The 20462-nt window shown below is 42.4% G+C and overlaps 1 protein-coding gene across 5 annotated transcripts in view; it reads left to right on the top strand.

Moving 5' to 3' along the window:
• The window catches only part of cadm1b (cell adhesion molecule 1b), a 163033-nt gene that overhangs the window by 98009 nt on the left and 44562 nt on the right, over positions 1 to 20462 (top strand). For 2 of the 5 annotated variants that reach the window (XM_019874321.1, XM_019874319.1), the window contains exon 2: positions 17449 to 17469. The exons of 1 other annotated variant lie outside the window; for it this stretch is intronic. In XM_019874321.1, the coding sequence (XP_019729880.1) occupies positions 17449 to 17469 (21 nt within the window). Of the gene's footprint in view, positions 1 to 9297; positions 9528 to 17448; positions 17470 to 20462 lie in introns of those variants that run through there. 2 more of the 5 variants (XM_019874323.1, XM_019874324.1) reach the window with 2 other exon arrangements.

Raw genomic sequence — 20462 nt, 5'->3', positions numbered from 1 at the left:
GAGTCAAGACTCATTTTGTCTTGACCGTAACTCATTCATATCCAGCGCAGGAAAAAAATATCTTTGACGTCTGTTGCCGTCAATGGCAGTGAATGAATTTCAAAGGGCTTTACATGCCATCAGTTGACACATGCTAGCAACATCTACTTATCGAAACCTCCCCAACCAGCATCCCTCCAAATATTTAATTGTGAAAACCCTGAAAGTCAACACTTTTACACTTTTTCAACAGCACAGGCAAGGTGTTCGAATGAGTGAAGTGGGCGTCCGCTATTTGCAATCTTCTGCTATCAGTTAATCAGGCCCAATAATTCCAAATTGGCTCGAGACGCCACCTGCTATTTCTACATGTGCTTAGCCTTTTATCACCTGGGTTGCATATTGAGAATCCTGCAGGAGAACTCAAGGCTACCTCCTTCACTGCAAAGAATGTGACTGAGGACCACAGCAAGCCTCTCCGTCACCGAAGCTAAATGGAATAGCATAATAAACTTGCGCTTTGCTTGCACTACCGGTCGCCATGGTTATGTACCTCCTTGGGGGACTGAGTCTGATTGCCGACACTCATTGCGGCGCTACTTGTCTTCCCTCTCCCTCCCCTCCCAAAGTGTATGCGGGTAACTGGTGGTCCCTGCGGAGGGCGAACTGACAGGTAGGAAGTGATCAAAGAGCCCTTTTCCTCGCGTTTCATGTCGGCCTCGGAGAGTCGCATCTTCGCCGCCGCTTCTTTTTAATGGGTTCATGATGGCTCCCTCGCCTAAAACACACGTGCATAGCCGTCACGTTTGACAGCTGCTAACGCGCCTCTCGGATACAGTCGATGCTCTCACCTGCCACTACCAGACTTCCCTCCTGTCTAATAAGATGCTGAACTCTCGCTGCGTGCGTCCCGACTCTTGGGTCTTGGCAAAACTGTCATCTGAGCTGCATGGCACATCTATAAAATATCCACCCCACCACCACCACTGAAGAAAAGACGGACGGGCAAAGCCACCCAAGTCAGACTATCTGTTAATTTAACCCACCGACCTCAATCCTCGTGAGCCAGACTATTTCACTACTCAGGTGCGGTAGCCTGGCCCGCGTATCTCAGGCCCCATCTTGTGTCCACAATGGCCAACAGCCGTATGGTCTCCTCGTACACCCTCAGTTGATCTCTTCAGCCTGTTCAGTCAATTGGAGCGATCCCGATTGTGTTTGAGAAGGGCCACATCTCATTTCAAGTGGAATGTTTTTGTTTTTCATTCCAAGGAGTGAATTGTGGGTGTTGAAAAAAATAGAGGCATGATCTCGCCACTTGATGCAAACTTCAGGGTGACAACGCTGGCTTTCATTGAAACTGTCAAATAATGTGAGGATCTCGACACTCGAGTTTGTCACGCCACCATTCCAGATGCAAGTGTGTTTTAGTGCACATGTTGCCGCTGCTTTCTGGATGAAGGCATGAGGGTTCAATTGCCAATTGGCTAACCAAAGGCTTGTGCAATTGCCTTGAATGAACAAGTAATGAGCCAACATTAAGGGCAGTGAGTTAAGTTATCAAATGAGTTGATGTGAAAGCGGCTCAGCCAAGTATGTGGATCTGATTAAATTATATTATTTATGTTTGAACATGGAGCCTTCACACACACACACAGTTGTTGACCCCGAACCAGTTTATGGATTTCTAGACAATGCCCGTTTCTTATTCATACCGTATACATTCCCAGCATGCCATAATGCAGGGGTGTCCAAAGTCGGTCCTCAAGAGCCGCTCTCCTGCCTGTTTTCCAGCTCTCCCAGCAGCAACAGACCTGATTAAAATAATTAGGATCGTTCTAATTCTGCTTTCGAGCTGGCTGATGAGCTGATCATCGGAATCAGGTGTGTTGCAGCCGGGAGAGATGGAAAACAGGCAGGACAGTGGGCCTTCAGGCCCGGAGGCAGGATATACCTGCCATAATGCATCAACAGAAACAACGCCATGTGACTCGATTAGTCCAAGAGTGTAAACAGGTCTACTGAGATCAGTGTTGCCACAGAATATAGTTTTAAATTAAAAAAAAAACAAAAAAAAACAAGATTCTTCCTGGATTTCACTGAACGCTGAAGTGTTCTGCATGTTTCTTTTGTTAAAAAATGGCCTTTCTATACTTCACTTAACATAACACGTGCTAGTCTGTAAAAAAAAATAAATAAAATTGATGAATTTAACTGGCAAGAGTGAAATTTAAAACTAGTCCACACACAACAACCTGTTGGGTGGAAGCTTGAATGTACTGCTCTGCAACTCCAAATGCTTCTTCAAAGTTTATTGTTTTTTTCAGCTCTATAGATCACACTTTATCTACAGCAGGGGTTCCACTGTAGCAGTTCAAAAGTAATAAAACATTTTAAGTGAAAACAAAACGGCATTTGTTCATAACTTCAAAAAAAATTTTTATAGAGAAAGTGGTGGGCTACACTATGGGACTCACATTAAAAATGTCACAGTTTACCTGGTTTCTGGGTTTAGTCACATGCAATTTGCAATGCATGCTAGCCCCGAGGGCAGTTTGACAAGAATTTCAGTTGACAGCAGAGAATGGTAGTGGCCGAAATGACAGCCCTCTGAGATGAATGGATCGGCATCGCACTTAATTCCACAAACGCAATATTAATCAGAATAATGTTTTTAGACTAGTGGGGGCATATACAACATATTGTAAAGATTTTTTTAACCTCCTTTAAAGATTTTTAAAATGATATTTGAGGGGAAATTTATACTATAATATATTGTTGAAGGCAGATATAAACATTTTTGGGGGAGGGTGTCGACTACTTGTGGTTTTCCGCTGCAGGGGTTTACTCATATTTACTTGTTTATCAGCCCAAAGCGGCCCCTTTACCAGACTGGCAGCCTGACTCCCTGCAAGTCAACAGAATTCCTGACAGAGGATAGCGATGCGGAGTTGTGAAAGCTGGCAGAGTGATTTATAGCCGTTTGTTTTGCTTGCCTAATACAACACAAACTGGGCGGCCTGAGAGAATGCCGTTTTTCACGGCCCCTCTGCGAAGTCCCCACTTAAAAATAATTCATTTCTCGGCAGCGTTAGGAGCCAAGCGCTAATGTTAAATATTCATGCAGGCCCAGTCTAAATGATGTGGCCATTGGCACAGCGTAAGCGTACACTCTCCGGAAGGGAGGAAATGTCAAGGTGTGAATAAATGAAAGAAGGGAAGTGGTAGATTACCGTGACCATGTGAATTCACTGTTGGCGGCATTTAGTTCTGGAGATAGGCACTCAAAAAAATGTGGCTGGATGGGTTTTCTTTCTGATCTATCTATCTATCTATCTGTCTATCTGTCTGTCTGTCTGGCTCGCTAGCAAGTGAGCTAGCGAGCTAGCTATCTAGCTAGCTATTCAGTGTGTGTGTGTGTGCGTGCGCACGCAGGAATGGGTGGTCCATTTTTATACATGGATGTGGAAAATTTTAAATCAAATAATATTTTGAAAACTCTGATCAGATCATGTGACGTCAGCAGAAGCAGCATTTTGTTGACATGGTAACTGCCGAAACTCTCACAAACTACTAAAACGATCTCACACTCTGAACTGAAAATCAACTTTTGCCTACAAACAGTACTCCAGGAAAATGTTCTCAAGTTCACAAATGAACCACACACGCTACTGAAATGCTCTCACACATTTGAAACACTCTGGAATGTTTAAACACTTTTAAAAAGATCTCACATGCTACTGTTATTTTTTTCCTCACTTAAACTACGAAACGGTTCTCATACGGACGACTGAATTTTTTTCACTCAGAGAAACTACCGAAGCGCCGAAACACTCTCATACACACAACTTGCGTGGTTTACACATCATACTGAAAAGCTCTCTCACACATTAACCTAATAAAATGCTCTCACATATAATATTGCATTTTCCCACTCATTTTCTCACATCTTCACACTGGCAAGTTCCACCAAGGTGTGTCCTGTAATTAGGTGTCTTCAAACTTGCAATCAGTCAGGCAGCCTATTTCAAGTGTGACCAGTCGTCACTGAGCTGTTTGGTGATATGGTGCGTACCACACTAATATGCACCAGAGGAAGCAAGGGAGAGAGTTGTCCCGGGAGATTAGAAAGAAAATTATAGTCAGCCATTTCAAAGGCACATAAATGCTGGAACTGAGACTGTTTTTTTTTTCTTCCCCTCTCACACACACACACACACTAACGAAATGCAGTCAAACACACACCTGAGGTGTTCTAGCACTTATTATTGAAACACTCGCATACTATTGATTTTTTTTTTTTTTTGGGGGGGTGGTGGCGTACGCACTCACACACACACACACACATACATACATACATACATACACACACACACACACACACACACACACACACACACACACACACACACACACACACAACTGCTCATACACTGTTAAAATACTCTCACACAATCGACTACACTGTCACCCTCAAAATCGATACCTTCACACGATGCAGATTTTTTTTCACTTAGTCCTTTATCACTCACACTTTGTTTTTCGCTCTCACACTCACAATTGAATCCTGACTCGCACAAACTACTAATTTTTTTTCACACATACACTCACGCGTGCACTGCGACACTTAGACACTCTTAAAAACACTTTCACTCACACAACTGAAATCTCACACCCGATTGAAACACTCCAGTACACACAAGTGAAACACTCTCATGCACACTAGTTGAAACGCTCCTAAACAAATTCTGAAATAGTTTCATGGAATATAGTGGTACAGTATTTATGTTTGATTTGTGTGTGAGAATGTTTCAGTTGTGTGTTTCTCGAGAGGTAAATGATCTCCCTGACAGCCCTCCTCATACAGACATGCTAACATTCACGCACACTTTTTCCCTCTCGCAGTCTGACTAATGAGGCCTGAGGCTGGAGATGGTTCCATCAAGGAAGTCAACACGCCACCACCACTGTGTTTCCCTCCTCTCCCACACGCTCTGCGGGCTCTCCAACGCACACCTGATTGATAGCAGCGATTTGACTGAGAAAAGGGGAAATGGGAAATTGAAAAATGGTGTGGGAAGATTGGAAACAATGCGCTGATTATAAACCGGGCGGGGAAACAAAAGGCTTCCCCTCCATCTCGCTTCTCGTCTTTGGCAGCGGCGAGGCAGCAGGTGTGTGTCGCACAGGTGCCTGATTGAGGCACACAAAAAGACATTATGAGCGCAAACAAATGGACGCGGTTAGCGTCCCCGGATGCATTTTGGGCTGATAGAGGTGATTATAAGCGTATGAGCAGAGGCGGGCCAGAGAACGTGCACAGGTGTTGGATGGAGGAGGAGGTGAGTTTGTGTCATCGTGTTATGAACCCATCCTTACAATTAACCGTGTGCATATGATGTCTTGCAGTTAGTGTTGACAGGAAATGAATGAAACATTTTTGCGGTAATTCAGGCATTGCAAATGATTTGGGATCATGTCGACACCAAGAGACGTCCTTTTAGTTGATCTCTTGCAGGAAAGATTGAGTTCTTCAGCACAGATGCACCAAATGTAGCACATATGCATGTTCTAATATTTGTGATCCGAAACAGAGAATTGTTGACAGTGAGTTGGATCAGGGCATTCAAAAATAACGTTGGATCATGAGCTACATGCTGCTTCACCTTGTCTCTAAAATATAGTAAGTAATGAATGCATTCACTGACACTTGTTTTGAAAGCATAGAAAGAGTTCCCCATATTGTCAGCCATCTTTCGAGCATTTTGACTACTCACAATATTTTAGTCTGTCACAAAATATGCACTGAACCTGTAAAATAAAGAGGAGACTCTCTTCTTTCACCAGAAAAAAAAACTTTAAAAAAAAAGTTTGTTTTTTTTTTACTAATCAGCAGTAGAAACTGATTTCTGACCTAAAAGCAGAAAAAACAAGCATTTTAATAAAACTCATCAAGCCTTTGCATTTATGACACGTAAGACTCTTCAGCGGGACTTTTAATGTCTTCAACCTGGCTTCAACTTTCCTCACGATCACAACACACGCTTTCGACTCCCTACTGCAACCAATACTCTGTTTGTATCATAGATATACATACTCTGTTTAAGTGTCAGCTGCAATGTGTTAGCATTTTTCTCATTCATAATCGACATTACAAGCCAAAATTCACCACCTCACGATCTTCTACTCAAAAGCTTTGCTGATCTCAAATCCAAATAGGCCGCCCTTTACAGAGATCCGTTCAGGCTTCTTTCGAGTCTCGCTGGCGACGACCACGAGGACATCACTGCGGCGCTGCCACGTGGCGTTTGCCTTTACACTCCCGCGCATCTTGCTTTGAAAATGCTCTGCAGTTTGCGGTTTCACTCCAAGTTAGGGGGTGTTGCTCTGGTTGACATTGGCTCGGACACGTGGAGCTTCCTCCACATTCTATGTCCAATTCCGGTCGCTGTTTTTACTTCGTGAAACAAGGAACGAAGCAACAACAATGGAGACTGTGGAGCATTGCCTGCTAGGACAAATACACCAAGATGACCAGTTGATGTGTCTAATTGTTTAGCGAAATCGATCAAGAAGGCGGCGGCGTACACATGCGCTAAACATTTCGTGGACTTGTGATCACAAATATCCAATTTTTTACCTAATTCGAATACGTGTGTTTGAGAAAAAAATTTAAAAAATCTCGCAACATGAGTCACGTGCTGCTTCCTCATGTCAGTGCAAGATTTAATCATAAAAACGCACATTGTTTACATTGAACAAGAAACAGTCACCTAAATGTTTTCAGTTTTTGGCAACAACAAATGAATATGCCTCACTGTTCTGTTCCAATACGTTTGAAGGGCAGTGTAGATATATTGCCCCAACCCTTACATATCGTACATTTTGGTAGTTAACCGGCCCAGTGCTGCTGGTAGTGTAATAATAGAGTCTCTTTGGTGGCTGAAAATGAGGACAATTTGTAAAACGCAAGTGTGGCATAAATTAGCCGCTACCTGCTCATAGAAGGGGGGGGGGGGGGCTTTGTTGCATCTCATAAATGAGTCTTGGCCAAAGCCCCGCTGGTTTAATATTCTCCGAGTGCTTCCAGACAGCGAGAGGCCGTGCAGCAGCTGTCTCTTGAACCCGCTGTTTGGACCCCTCCTCTTTCATTTAGCCCCTTTGACCGGCCTCCTTTCCACCGGGCCGGCTGCGGCGATGACAGGCACTGTCACACGCTTCTTCTAATGTCCTAATTACCGCGCCATGCCTCTCTCTCTCTCTCTCTCTCTCTCTCTCTCTCTCTCTCTCTCTCTCTCTCTCTCTCTCTTTTTGTAACCATATCTCTGTGTTCTTCGTGAGTAAGCAGATATGTTGGCAGACAAGCTTGAAGCTTCTGTGAGTTCTCCCTCAAAAGATCCTCACAATAGCAAAATGAATATTCTCTTTAAAGCTGTTTTGCGGCTGATTTGTCGCACCCACTAGAAGATGCTCACACTCGCACAAGTGAAGTGTTCTCACACTCACGTTCCAAACACACGCAGACACCCGCTGAAATGCTATCAAACCACGCGACTGTTTTTTTATTTATTATTTTTTTGCTCACGTACATTCTAAAACAGTTGGATCAAAAAGAGACCGACCCAACTTTTTGGGTCATTTATTATAATCAAAATGTTGGGTCAAGTTCTTTACTGAAACATTTATTTTGTGCAATGAAACACTTTATCCCCCCCACCACCCCCCAGTCTTGCTGCTGTAGACTGCAAATTTCTCCAGTGTGGGACGAATAAAGGTTATCTTATCTTATCTTAAATGAAAAAACAAAAACAAAACAGACCAATTTAGGGGTTCTTTTGTGGGATTCTCATTCATTCATTTATCATTCATATTCACGCGCCAATAGACTGAATCTTGACGGAAGCATGCAACGACTGGGCAGCGGCTGTCCAGTGACAGACTTGTCGTGTGACATCTTGCCCGGTACGAGGCACAGAACGACAGTTATCCGGCTGTCTGACAGTGCGACCGTCGTCTTGAACAACAAAAAAGTCATGTTGTTTGACAAGGCAATTCGGTCCCTACTGAAATTTTCATACATTTGAAACCTTCTCACCCCCTAATGAAACACTCACACCAACATTTTTAGGCGCTAACTCGTCCTAAAATACTCCCACATTTGCTAATGAAACCATCTCACAATAATATCTGAACCACTTTCACACACTTTTTGACGACTAAAATGCTGTCATATTCATGAAATACAACTGAAACACTCTCACACTCACTGATGAAACATTGTCACATTCACAAATAACTTTCTCTCTCACACGCACACGCACTCACACACACATACATGCACGACTGAAGTGTTCCACGCTTAAATGCTCTCGATTTGCTCAAAATCTAAAGCGAGTGAGTTCGGAAAACAACCCAGGGTTTTATAGCGCGTATGCTGTTACTGGTACTTCTCAAATTACTCTCTGTGAAGGGAGCAGGTCTAACGATTGGTCAATTTTGGTGGAGAATGTTTTAAAAATGTAGAGGAGGTCTGCGCTCGAGTCACTCTCTTCTCTACTTTAAACTGACTTCCTTCCGTGCAGTTGCAAACATTCCCGTCGCTACTTGCCTTAAAAAAAAAGAACAGACTGTGGCAGGAAAGAAACCTTTGCAAGGTGAATTTGCAAGTGATGGAAGCGTGGCCCGGAATAGACGACGTGAATCAAATGTGATGAGTCACTCCAGCGCAGTGTGGCGGGCAGCAACAGCTCTTAAAACGGCGCTCAGTCAGCCGTTCTTGTTAACACAAGAGAGCGGCCGGCGGCAAGAAGAAATCGTTGCACCTCGTAGGGGAAATGCGCTCGTCCGCTTGCTCTCTGATTTATGGAGCTGTGAAGTCACGGCATTTGTCACAATCAGCACTCTTAACAGTGCGTTGCTATAATTCAGTCGGCTTCCTATGAATGTTTATTGCAAAACATTCTGTCTGCAAGAAAACTTTTATCTCATTATGTTCAGATCAGTCTGTGTTTTCACTTTGGTGTCTTTTTTAGGTGGGGGGGGGGGTGCGGTTAACGAGGCAATGCAACCACAATCGTTTGAAGGTGAATCCCTCTTGACAGCGGCGATCAAAACAAAACACTTATGCTCCGCCCGTAACGTTGAACGTTCCGGATATTTTTTAAAAAATGTATGTATGTATCGCAGGTTGAATACGAGCAAAAAAAAAAAAAAAAATGCGATTTATGTATGACAACATGCCACAGGCGTTCTGCTGCCGCTGGCTCCGCAGACATATTGCGTCACTGCTCACTCATGGGTAATGGAAGCTAGCGGATGAGTCCAACATTAGCCGAAAGCTAACGACGTGAGTCCCACTCCGATCGCTGCTATGCATATCAGTGTCGAAGAACAAGGGCAGACAAAGGAAAGCTTCATCGCCAGATTATTATGTCCAATTATGCGCAGACAACAACTGTGCACAAACGAATACTTATATTCATCATAAATAACAAAGGCCGCACTGCTCTGTGTCGTTAAAGTTTACCACCATTGACGCCTAGCTTAGGGTGAGTAATATTTTTTATCATTCGTTTTTTATTTTGGTCCTTGAAAACATTTCTTCACATGAAAATGGCGAGTGGCAGTAACACGTTTGGTGTGCACTGCTACCTTGAATAATAATAATAATAATAATAATAATATATGAAAAGCCCGATAAATTGTTCCGGAAGTGAATTTCAATACGTTGGCAGCTGCTCTGTGTCAGTCTGATAGTGTATTTATTGTGTTGACGCTCATCAGATTGCGCAGGTCTCCTTAATAATTTTCTGGCCCTAAACACGTCTTTTTATTGGTCTGTCGGACAGCCAGCCAATCTCTTTGGTCTGTCATTAACTTTGTCATTCTCTCGGTCAGTGCCGTTTTTGTATTGGATCTCATTATTATGCCGGTTTACCAAACGCTGTGGGAGGCCTACATGTAAACACACAGAATGTTTTTGAAGGAATGTCCTTCAGCCCTCCACTCTTTGCAGTGAGGCATAACAGAAGGTCATAGACTGGATGTCTACAACGCGTGTTTGCAGCTCCTGTAAATCCGCCTGATTACTTGAGTATGTACGTTTACATCCACTCTGGAGAGAACACAGCAGTATGTTCTCACTGGTGATTATACCGGAGTCAGAATGCTGGCAAAATGGTTTATCATACAAAAGAAGCCGAGGGAAGAATTTTTTGAGTTCAGTTGTATAAAAAAAAAAAAAAAATTATAATAATCATCATACATTGCCCAAAGTAATACCCTACACATGAATTTCACCAGCCATAGGAGCCATACTCCATTCACGTTTTAGCTATTTAAAGGACAGTTCTTTTTTGGGGGTGGGGATTAGCAGCTACTCTCTTTTATTGATCATCAAGTACAACACAATATTTATTTGCAAAGGGATTTGATGTTTCTTTCTTATAAACCCATGCATTTTTTTCAATCATTAAGTCTATGTACAGTACAGTAGATACCATCGTTATTGCAATATTTACGCAGTTTAGATCCTGGCACAGCGACAAGATTTTTCTCTCTCGGGGTGAAGGTGAGGGTGGGGGGCTTGCCCAACATGCTGGGAGGGGTGGGGTGAGAAATAAAATAGATTTTTATGACTTCAACTACTTGAGACGTGTATATCCACCACAATATGTGTGTTTGTTTGTTTTATTGTTTATTTAACATATAAACATGTACAGTAATACAATTGACAGAAAGTAAAGGTAAGTACAATTGTAAAAAAAAGGAAAAGAAAACAGTCGTCAAACAGCACAATTATATGTTCAAAGGAGAAGAGTGAAAAACGTATGTAATCCTACCCCTTATGTGTTCAATAATCAATAGATCATTTTTTCAATCAGAAAAGAAAAGGAAAATGTCTGCATATAAACAAATGCTTTTATGTGTGCTATACTTAGCAATTCTTACAACTTTTGGTTTGTATAGTGACTACATACATACACATTTATATGTCAAGCGAGTCACTCATTTTCAGGTCAGTTTCAAAATTATTCCACAGATCAACACTTATTACAGATACACTTCTTTGCTTGATGTTTGTTCTTGTTTTCTATTTTTTGTAGAGGCCGGATATCCCTTAAATCATAGCAACTCTCTCGAATTTCAAAAAACTTAAGGATGTTTTGGCAGAGCAGGTTATTGTGTGCTTTGTACATTAAATGGGCTATTTTGAAGTCAACAGGTCATAAAATTTCATCGTGTTTAATTTGATAAATAGTGGATTCGTGGGTTCTGTATATTTTGATCTATTCATAATTCTGATTGCTTTTTTTTTTGTAGTTTTTAAAACGGAGTATGTTTGTTTCACATGCGTTTCCCCATATTTCCACACAGTAGGTCAAATATGATCATAATAATCTACAGTATAATGTGTACAAAGATCTCTTCTTCAACACATCCTTGGTTTTGTAGAGGATTTCAATGGTTTTGGATATTTATCTTTTAAAGTTGTCTATATGTGGCTTCCAACATAGTTTCGAATCCATTACTCATCCAAGAAATTTATTTTCATACACTCTTTCCATTTCACTTGAGTTTACCATCAGTGTTTGATTGCGCTCGTGCCAAAAACAATTAACTTAGATTTTTATCAAGTTAAGTGACAATTTATTTCTGTCGAACCAGTGTTTTAAATTTGTTTACTTCATTTTCCACAGTTATCTAGAGTTGTTTCTGATTTTCTCCAGAGCAGTAGAAAGTTGTATCATCGGCGAATAAGACACATTTAAATTGTTTTGAGACATGCAGATATCATTTATATGATGAATAGTTTTGGACCAAGCACAGACCCCTGAGGAACCCCATGGCTGCAGCACAGACATGGCAATAGCAATTGTATTGGGACAGACTGGCTATTTGTTAACTTTTTCATGTCTTTAAATGTAAGTAAGTAAGTAAGTAAGTAAGTAAGTAAGTAGGTAGGTAGGTAGGTAGGTAGGTAGGTAGGTAGGTAGATAGGTAGATAGGTAGATAGATAGATAGATAGATAGTGGATGAACAGGGGCTCGGCAGATTTCTGATGTGGCCGTAGCACACTCTAGCCCCAATGTAACGCCGTGCATGTTTTGGACCGAAGCTTGGACCCAAATTTGGCCTTTTGCTATTGATATGAAAGAGTTAAATGGATGAAATATTGCCTCATAGGAACTTATCCGATGGGGCAGTAGACGAAGTGTATACTCTGGACTGGTTGACAGCCAATCACAGTCCTGTAAGGTCCCAGGGGGGGGAAAAAAAAGATATTAGAAACAGCTCTCAATCTGATTCGCTGCAGCTCGACACTGACCAGTCATTGTGAAATGAATCCCTCTCTGACGGTGTCAATCAAAACTGAGCATTATTACCTTCGTAAAGGCATTTTGTTTTTTTTTTTTTTACCCAGCTCTCGCATGGAATCTCATTTGATTGTGCAGGTGTACATAACAAAGTGATTGGTGGAATAAAGCTGCGGAGGAAATGAATCCAAGGCGCATTTGCAGTTTTTCGCATTTCTAATAATCAAAGGGTTGCATCCCTGAAGACTGACAGATTGATTATCATTTCTGCTCCGCTAGGTTGTCATGGAGATGGACCATGAACTGGATGCTGTGGTTGAAGGCTGGGCAAAAATAAATGCGGCAGCGGCAACAGTAATAATAATAAGTCAACAACACATCCGGATAATATTTGACTTATTTTAGTTGGAATCACATGCCTTGGCCTGATACACAATGTATAAGGTGTGTGTGTGTGTGTGTGTGTGTGTGTGTGTGTGTGTGTGTGTGTGTGTGTGTGTGTGTGCGCGCGCGCGCGCACATTTTTGTGTTATATTTTTGGAAGTCGAAACTTCTTCATTGGTCAAGAGTCCACTTCATCTTATTTCCATGGAGAGGAAAACGTCTAATCCCTCTAATTAAATGACGACACAATGGGCAGCACACTGTGTGGCTGCATTCAAAGCGCGCGCACACACACACACACACACACTCACGTAAGAGCTGCGGCATCTCAAGCAGAAACGAGGCGATGTTTTACCTGCGAGGAAGAACATTAAATTCAAATGCGTCGCACCGGCGCTGGAAAGACATGTTGGCTCATTAGTGTTCCGACTGAATAGCACAAGCAGAGAGACATGATGGCGGGTGGCGGTGGTGGGTGGTGATAGCGGCGGTGGTAGGGGGGCTGCTACATGTCGCACACAAACCGGCACAAACATGTTACAAAACATAGCCGTTAGCACATATGCATCACCGTTCTCATCTTCTGGATGCAAATCTCAACTCCAGCCATTTTCTTCCCACATTTGGTGCAGTTCTTCTCTGCATGCAAGTTAGGTTCATTGAAGACTTGAAATCGTCGATCGGTATGAATGGGAGAATGAATGATGTTTGTGTGCCCTGTGACTGAGACATTGAGGCTTTTTTTCTCTTTTCAAGTTCGATATGAATACATTTGATTTGACTAGAGCTTCAGGAGGTTAAGCGCGATAGAAAAAGGAATCCGCTTCTTCCTTCTTTCCTTTCCAGCGAGTAACTTTCCTCAGGGATCTGATTGGTTAAATGTTGGAGTTCAAATGTGATATTTCGAAGTGACAGGAACAAAAAGTCCTTCTTGCCCTTTGTTTGCCGTTGTTGTTGCGATTTGAGCTTTCTGATTGGCTAAAACCTGATATGCAGGTTATGGTTTATTTAAAAAAAAAAAAAAAAAAAAGGTAACCAGCTATAGTTGTCTTCAAACCACACTCTGAGTTGCCCCTCATAAAAAAGGGAAAAAAATGAAATGCTTGGGTGCTGAACTTAGAATATGCAGGTGCCAACTGTAGTTTTAAATTGTAATATTACCAATCATCACTCGATGGCAGACATGTCTTAGTTGCACTTGCACTGGGTCTTATACATATATTACAACGAATATTACAACGTGAATAGGCGTATTAATTTTTGACAGATTTGAAATGATATGCAAGATCGACATGATAGTACCTCAAAAATATTAACATTCTGAGTAAATTTTTGGGGGGGAAAGAATGTACTGAGTTTTTGCACTTTCATTTCATTGATCACACGTTGATTTCATGTTGGACGCGAATCAATATTTACGAACGAGATAAAACACGATGAACTAGAGAGCTATGAAACATTACTTGGACGAAAATCTCATACTTGGGACCACAGCAGTGAGCAAGGTAGAATAATCCGACAACGGCATGCCGTTGCCAACGTCCGTTTAAAGTCCAGTGATTACAATGCGCCACAGGTGCAGCGTGGGAAAGAACGCCCACCCCACTCACTCGGGCACTGAAAATAAAACAAAAGCAAATCGACAACAGGTCGGAGAGCACAACCATGACAGAAAGAGTATGAAAAAGTGTGAAAAGGTGCATACTTGAGGTCGTACTTAGATGGGGGGTTATGCTAATGTTGAGGAGGACGCTCCCCCGTTAAAAGGAGAAAAAAAATGCAAATGCCTCTCACATCCACCACTCGCAGGAATGCCTGCCATCGTCTCCTTGAACAAAAAGCCACAGAACAGAAAGAGAGAGGGTGTTGTAGCTGTGGATGAAAACGAGGTGAGGAGACAAGGACAGACATTGGGAGGACGCTTGGCCTGTCCGCTCTCATCCGGCGTGATTGACAGATGGGTGTATCGGCTGCACTCTTGCCGAGGCATTTTCCCTCCCCGAAATCTGTCCATCAGCACTTGTCTAAGCAGAGCGACAGCCATGACATCTAATCACAGGCCAGCCGGCGCCTCATAACTTGTGGCTAATGCGCTGCAGGTAACGCAGGGGGGAGACAGGCCGCCGCCTAGGCGCTATTAATAGTCTGGATGGCGGCAGCTGACAGGAAGTGGATCGCTCTGATGGCGAGGGAAGGTGTCGCCAGACTATATCACAAGTCTGTTTGGGTTTTAAGTCTCATCAAACTCAACTGTGTCCGTGTATATAACCTCACAAAGTGACTGGAGTCGAATGTTTCATTTCCTTGCTGCCACTTTGGCTGCCTTGCCTTAAACTACCTAAGCTGAGGTTGGAGGCGTACCGTTGGACTGATGAACGATCATCAGATACATTAAGAGAAATTACAAGGACCCGGCCAGTCGATGCAATTGGACACAATTAGCTTTTAACCTTTTTTTTTTTTTTTTTAAATACAGATGTTTTATTGTTTGTTTTTTTACACAATAACATCAACATAAGACAAAGATAATGACATTCTGACCCCCAAATACAAACATATATGAAAGGACAGAGTATTGTAAAACAGTTAAATATTCTGTCTGTAATTCATATATTTATAGTTGTAGTATTTAGGGACCTAATAATAAGTTATTTTATTCATCAGATACTTTCAAATGGTCATTTTAATAGCATTGTGCCAAATATCAAAATCTGCATCTGCCTCAAAAAAATAAATAAATAAATAAATAAATAAACATCACGGAGTAAGTTGAGGAAATTCTTAATTTACTTTTAATTTACTTTGCCACGTCTTGTAGCATCTTGATGTCCAGGAACTATGTTGAAGTGAGTTGAGGCGCTTCATGTAGTACTGTGCTGGCATTTTGATGCCAAGCCACTTCATTGAAGTGAGAAGAGGGGCTTCATGTAGTTCTTTGCTGCCACTTTTTAGTATCTTGGGTTTAAGGAACTATGTTGAAGTGAGTTGAGTAGCTTTATGTTGTGTTATGCCAAGTCTTGTTTAATCTTGATGCCAAGGAACTATGTTGAAGTGAGTTGAGGCGCTTCATGTAGTGCTTTGCCACCTCCTTGTGACATCTTGGTTTCAAGGAACTCTGTTGAGGTGAGTTGAGGAGCTTCATGCAGGGCTGTTCGTGGCGTCTTTGGGTTTCTATCGGCAAAGCTAATCCTCTGTGGGTTCTCTCAATTCCTCACAGATTTTCATGAGTAGTGGTCCTTGAGACTATTTTGTGCGTTCTGTTATGATCAGGCTATTTTTTTGTTGATTCAAAATTAGAAATCGGTCTTTGGCAATTTATCTGCTGCATGCATCACATACTAGGATCAACTCACACTGAGTGACAGGTGTAATTTGGCGTTTTGCTGACGTCGTTCTGACTCCACAAGTGTTGTCATTTAGGCTCAGGGCTCAAACAAGTATGTAGTTGCCCCAGAGCAGCAGCGAACAGGCTAATTTGAGCAAAAGCTCCCTCTGTTGAAGCCTCCCACAATCGGGATAAAGTTTTGACTGACACTGAAAATGTCGGAGCATCCTGCACAGCGTCTACTCACACTTTGTTTTGTGACCATCATGTGTGATTTGTCAGTCTTGACTCTATGTAGCCCCCCCCCCTACACACACACACACACACATACACCTCCTTCCCCAACACGGGGGGGAATTGCTGACACGCTGCCAATGCACAAAGACGTGGAACAAGGACATGTGTCACACCTTACACCCTTATTACGCCGCCAATGACAAGTGAGACAAGCCGTCTGCTCAACATTTTTGCTGCACGGACGCGTCTCTTGCTCCATCCAAGCTCACTTGTCTGTGTGAATTGCACTGCTACAACATGTTGAGAGAGGGGAGGCTGGGTGGCATACACATCAGATATGCATGGAGATAGTCGGGTGGATGAGCGTGCAGAGGGGTGGAAGAGGGTACAGTACTGTATATGGAGTGGTGTTTCAGTTCTTTTATATTTCATACAGAGCAGTGCTTCACTAGAAATGTATTATTTTAATACTACCATTGCTACTATAACGACTATTTTAGCTCCGGCCTCCCTGTGTGGAGTTTGCATGTTCTCCTCAGTTTCCGTGGGTTTTCTTTGGGTACTCCGTTTTCCTCCCACATTCCAAAAACATGCACGGGAGGTTAATGGAACACTATAAATTGTCGGCAAGTGCCATTGTGAGTGTGAATGGTTGTTTTTCGATGGGTGCCCTGCAGTTCGCTGGGAACCAGTTCAGGACGTATCCCGCCTACTGCCCGAAGACAGCTGGGCTAGGCTCGAGCACGCCCCGTGACCCTTGTCAGGATAAGCGGATCAGAAAATGGATGGATGGATAAAACATTGTTGTGTGTGAGTGTGTGTTGCTGCCTAGCAGACAAAGAATGACATCATCTCTCTGGAGGTTATACTAGCAATTCCCCCTGAGCTCTGCTGCGGGCACTTGGGAGCATGCCCACCTCCGCTGCTGTGTACGAGGTGCCAGGCTGGGTGGGCATTGATCCGAGTGGGTGCCCACCCTTCTTCAGCATATACACGTGTCCCAGGGGGTGGGGGCCAGGCGTGTAAAATCTCTCTTTTTCACTCATTACGATGCCTTATGTTTGTTTTAAGTTTGGGGAAACTACACGATTTGTATTGTAAATGATTTGATCTCTAAAATGTTCCATGCAGTATATTTTTCTGCTTGCTTTCTTGCTTCTCACAAACTCTCGTCTCTCTTCTTTTCTTCCTGGCCTGCTGCATCAGGAGCTGCTGAAACCTTCACAGGTACTACTTTGCCTGTTTTCTCGCCTCTTCTCCGTTGTACGTGATTGTCTGCTCATCTCTGCTTATTAACATTGGACCTTTTTTCTTGAGAAAGGAGGAGAGAGACGCACGGTGTAGATCGATGGTGTTGCTTTCATTTTTGATTCTATCAGTCAACATTTCTTTGTCTTTACAAGGTTAATTGGTTGCCCCATTCGTTTGTTGTTCTGAGAATTATATATTTTTTAGCTCCTTACAAAGTCAATAAAGTCACAAAAGCACTCAGTCTTTTTTAATGAGTTTGCAGTTGATTCTCACCACCGGTGCAGTTGGCCTGGAGCCAATTAGATATACGCTGACGCTTAACAGCTACAAAACTTGGTAAACCCGCGCATGCTAACACACAATGCTGTGAGTTTTCTTTCATGGACAGAGGAGTGCCACCACCAATTTTGGCCACATGTGCCACAATACGAGACTGTCCAAATGGGACCACTGATTATTGTACACCAAGCTGGTGACACTCCGTTGTCATGGCTTTACCATTCAGTAAAGGTTTTCCTCATTACGGGCCAGTGTAGCATCACCATGATTGGGATGTAGTTGCTCACAGTCCAAGGAATTTTATCGTTGCTATTGATTTCAAGTTTGTGCCTTCCCCTTGAATTTATAATTGATGCTTTGTGCAGACTTTCAGAAATGAACTTTTCATGTGTGATATTTATATTTGCTTCATGATGATGTGAGCTGCTCCTTTCAACTCGAAAAAAAAAAAAATTCCAGTCCTTTTTGTGTTAGCCAATCATTTAACAAGAGTTTTACACATAGGGAATCAAGTTGGTCAAATTAGTCAGTCAGACACTTTCTGAAACCTCCCCGTGCAAAAGTTGCAAAAGTTTTAATTACAGTTTACCCTATAAGACTTAAATCCCTGTTTGCCTGTGAAGGAGCATTTCATCCTGAGGATCAGGCTCTAATGACTGAGCGGTAGAAAGAGACACAGCGGGGAGAAAGAGGGAGCATCAGAGACAGAAAAGTTTTATTGTTAATGAGGTGCTGTCGTGCCGCTTGTTGCTGCCGTACGCGCTGACTCAAGACAATTGGACGCTGGCCCGTGCTGCTTTTGATGTTGAAAAATACAACAACAAAGAACGAATCAAAGCAGCGCCAAATGTGAGGTGCCTGAACCTTGCATCTTCTTAACTTTTGCTAAAATTGGTGTGGTTTAGTTTCGCTGACCAAGGATAAGCATGCGTTTGCAGACACGGTCAATGGGATCATTGAGCCAACCTCGTTTCATGTTTCGTGCCGAACCAACATATTTTGCTACAAATGTCCTTGCTACAAACCATCGTAGCGCTGCAACTACTGATTATTTTAAGAATCGATTAATCTGTTGTTTATTTTGTTGATTAATCGATGAATCAGCTTCAAATAAATGTTTTTCATTTCCACCCCTTTATTCAAAAACAGCACATTTCAAATTGACAATGCAGAAAATGTACAAACAAATGAATTATGATTGAAAAAAATATGCTTTTTTTTTTGTTTGTTTTTGCCAACCTAAAAGCCGATGTTTTTCATTTACCACAAAGATAATCAGTCCACTTTCATGGATGACGACAGAAACTAATATTTAGAGCTGAAATTTGGAGTATTTGGACAATTTTAAATGGAAAAAAAAAGTATCGGAATGATTCATCAATTATCAAAAATGTTTATTGATGAAATTGAAATTCAATTAGTGGATTCATCATTGTAGCTCTAAACTATAGTTTCGTACCATCCAGCTGTCGAGTATAGCCAGTTCCGTGTTGACGGCGATCGGGTTTACCAGTCAGGAGGACCGCATTTGGAGACGGCTGCTGGAAACGGCACCTTCCAACCAAAATGTATGTTTTGCCACACATTTTTCATTGGATTCAATCACTCATCAGATGAACAGGTGGCTGATGCAAATATGAGCAGCGCCAATCGGGCCTGAACATCGAATTGTCGTCACTTTTTCTGAAATCACTTGGTTTTAGCTCTCTTTTGACGTTTGAGTGCCAGAGCCCCCTCGATCGCGCGTCCTCTTTGGCTGTGCATCGGACTCGCTCAGTATGTTGTGATGCGGCAAGAGGCAGGCAGCCATGTGTAGAGATACAGACACTTTACTCTTCCAGACAGCTGCTGGAATGAGTGTGCATTTATCAGCCAGTCATCTGTGCCCAAATCACAACCCCGCCCACTCGCACCACCACGAACACCACCACGACCACCACCCACCATCCAGGATTAATGACTGTCTCTCCTAATTTGCACCCAATCATGAGCGGCATGCCGAGGCAATTGAAAATGTTTACTCCAATCGCCAAAGTCCTCCATGTTGCACAAAGTGGGCCGTTTTTACTTTGATGGGATTGCTAATCAAGGCCGTGTTATTTATGTGTTTTTTGGCATTGGAGATGAGCCTAGGCTAAGAAGGATGCTGGAACGTCACCAACCTTGCTTGGGGCTGTGGAGGATTTATTTACAGTTGCTTTCTCTGTGACCAGCAGATTGGGAGCCAAGGGTAACCTTGCTTTGCACTGCCAGAAATGTTTGACTTTCATATCTCGGAATGAAACAAACCATTTTGGTTTTCACAAAACTTCAAACGCTGCACGGCACATTTGCTTTCATGTATAAAATCATCAAAATGCAGTGGCGGGCTGTGCATGTGACACCTTGGACCTTCAATGAAGACTTCATACTTTTCTTTACATCACCACAATCAAATTTTTACTTCCACCATTGTCGCAATTATAGAAGTACGGAAAATACGGTACATTTAAATTAATTGCCCGGCCCTAATAAGAAGCATGTTTATATAATGGTAATTACTTGATCCATTCAATTTCCAAAATTCAAACTTTGTGGGACAATACGCTCAACAGGCACATTAGAACTCACCTGAAAATTTGTGATTCATATTATATTAATATTCATATGTAAATCGCCCTGATCTCCAAACCATGAATCAGTGACATTAA

This window comes from Hippocampus comes, unplaced genomic scaffold (assembly GCF_001891065.2).
Source record: "Hippocampus comes isolate QL1 unplaced genomic scaffold, H_comes_QL1_v1.1 scaffold125, whole genome shotgun sequence".
NCBI lineage: Eukaryota > Metazoa > Chordata > Actinopteri > Syngnathiformes > Syngnathidae > Hippocampus > Hippocampus comes.
Note: the sequence above shows the minus strand (reverse complement) of the source record. Positions and strands in the feature narration are given on the sequence as shown.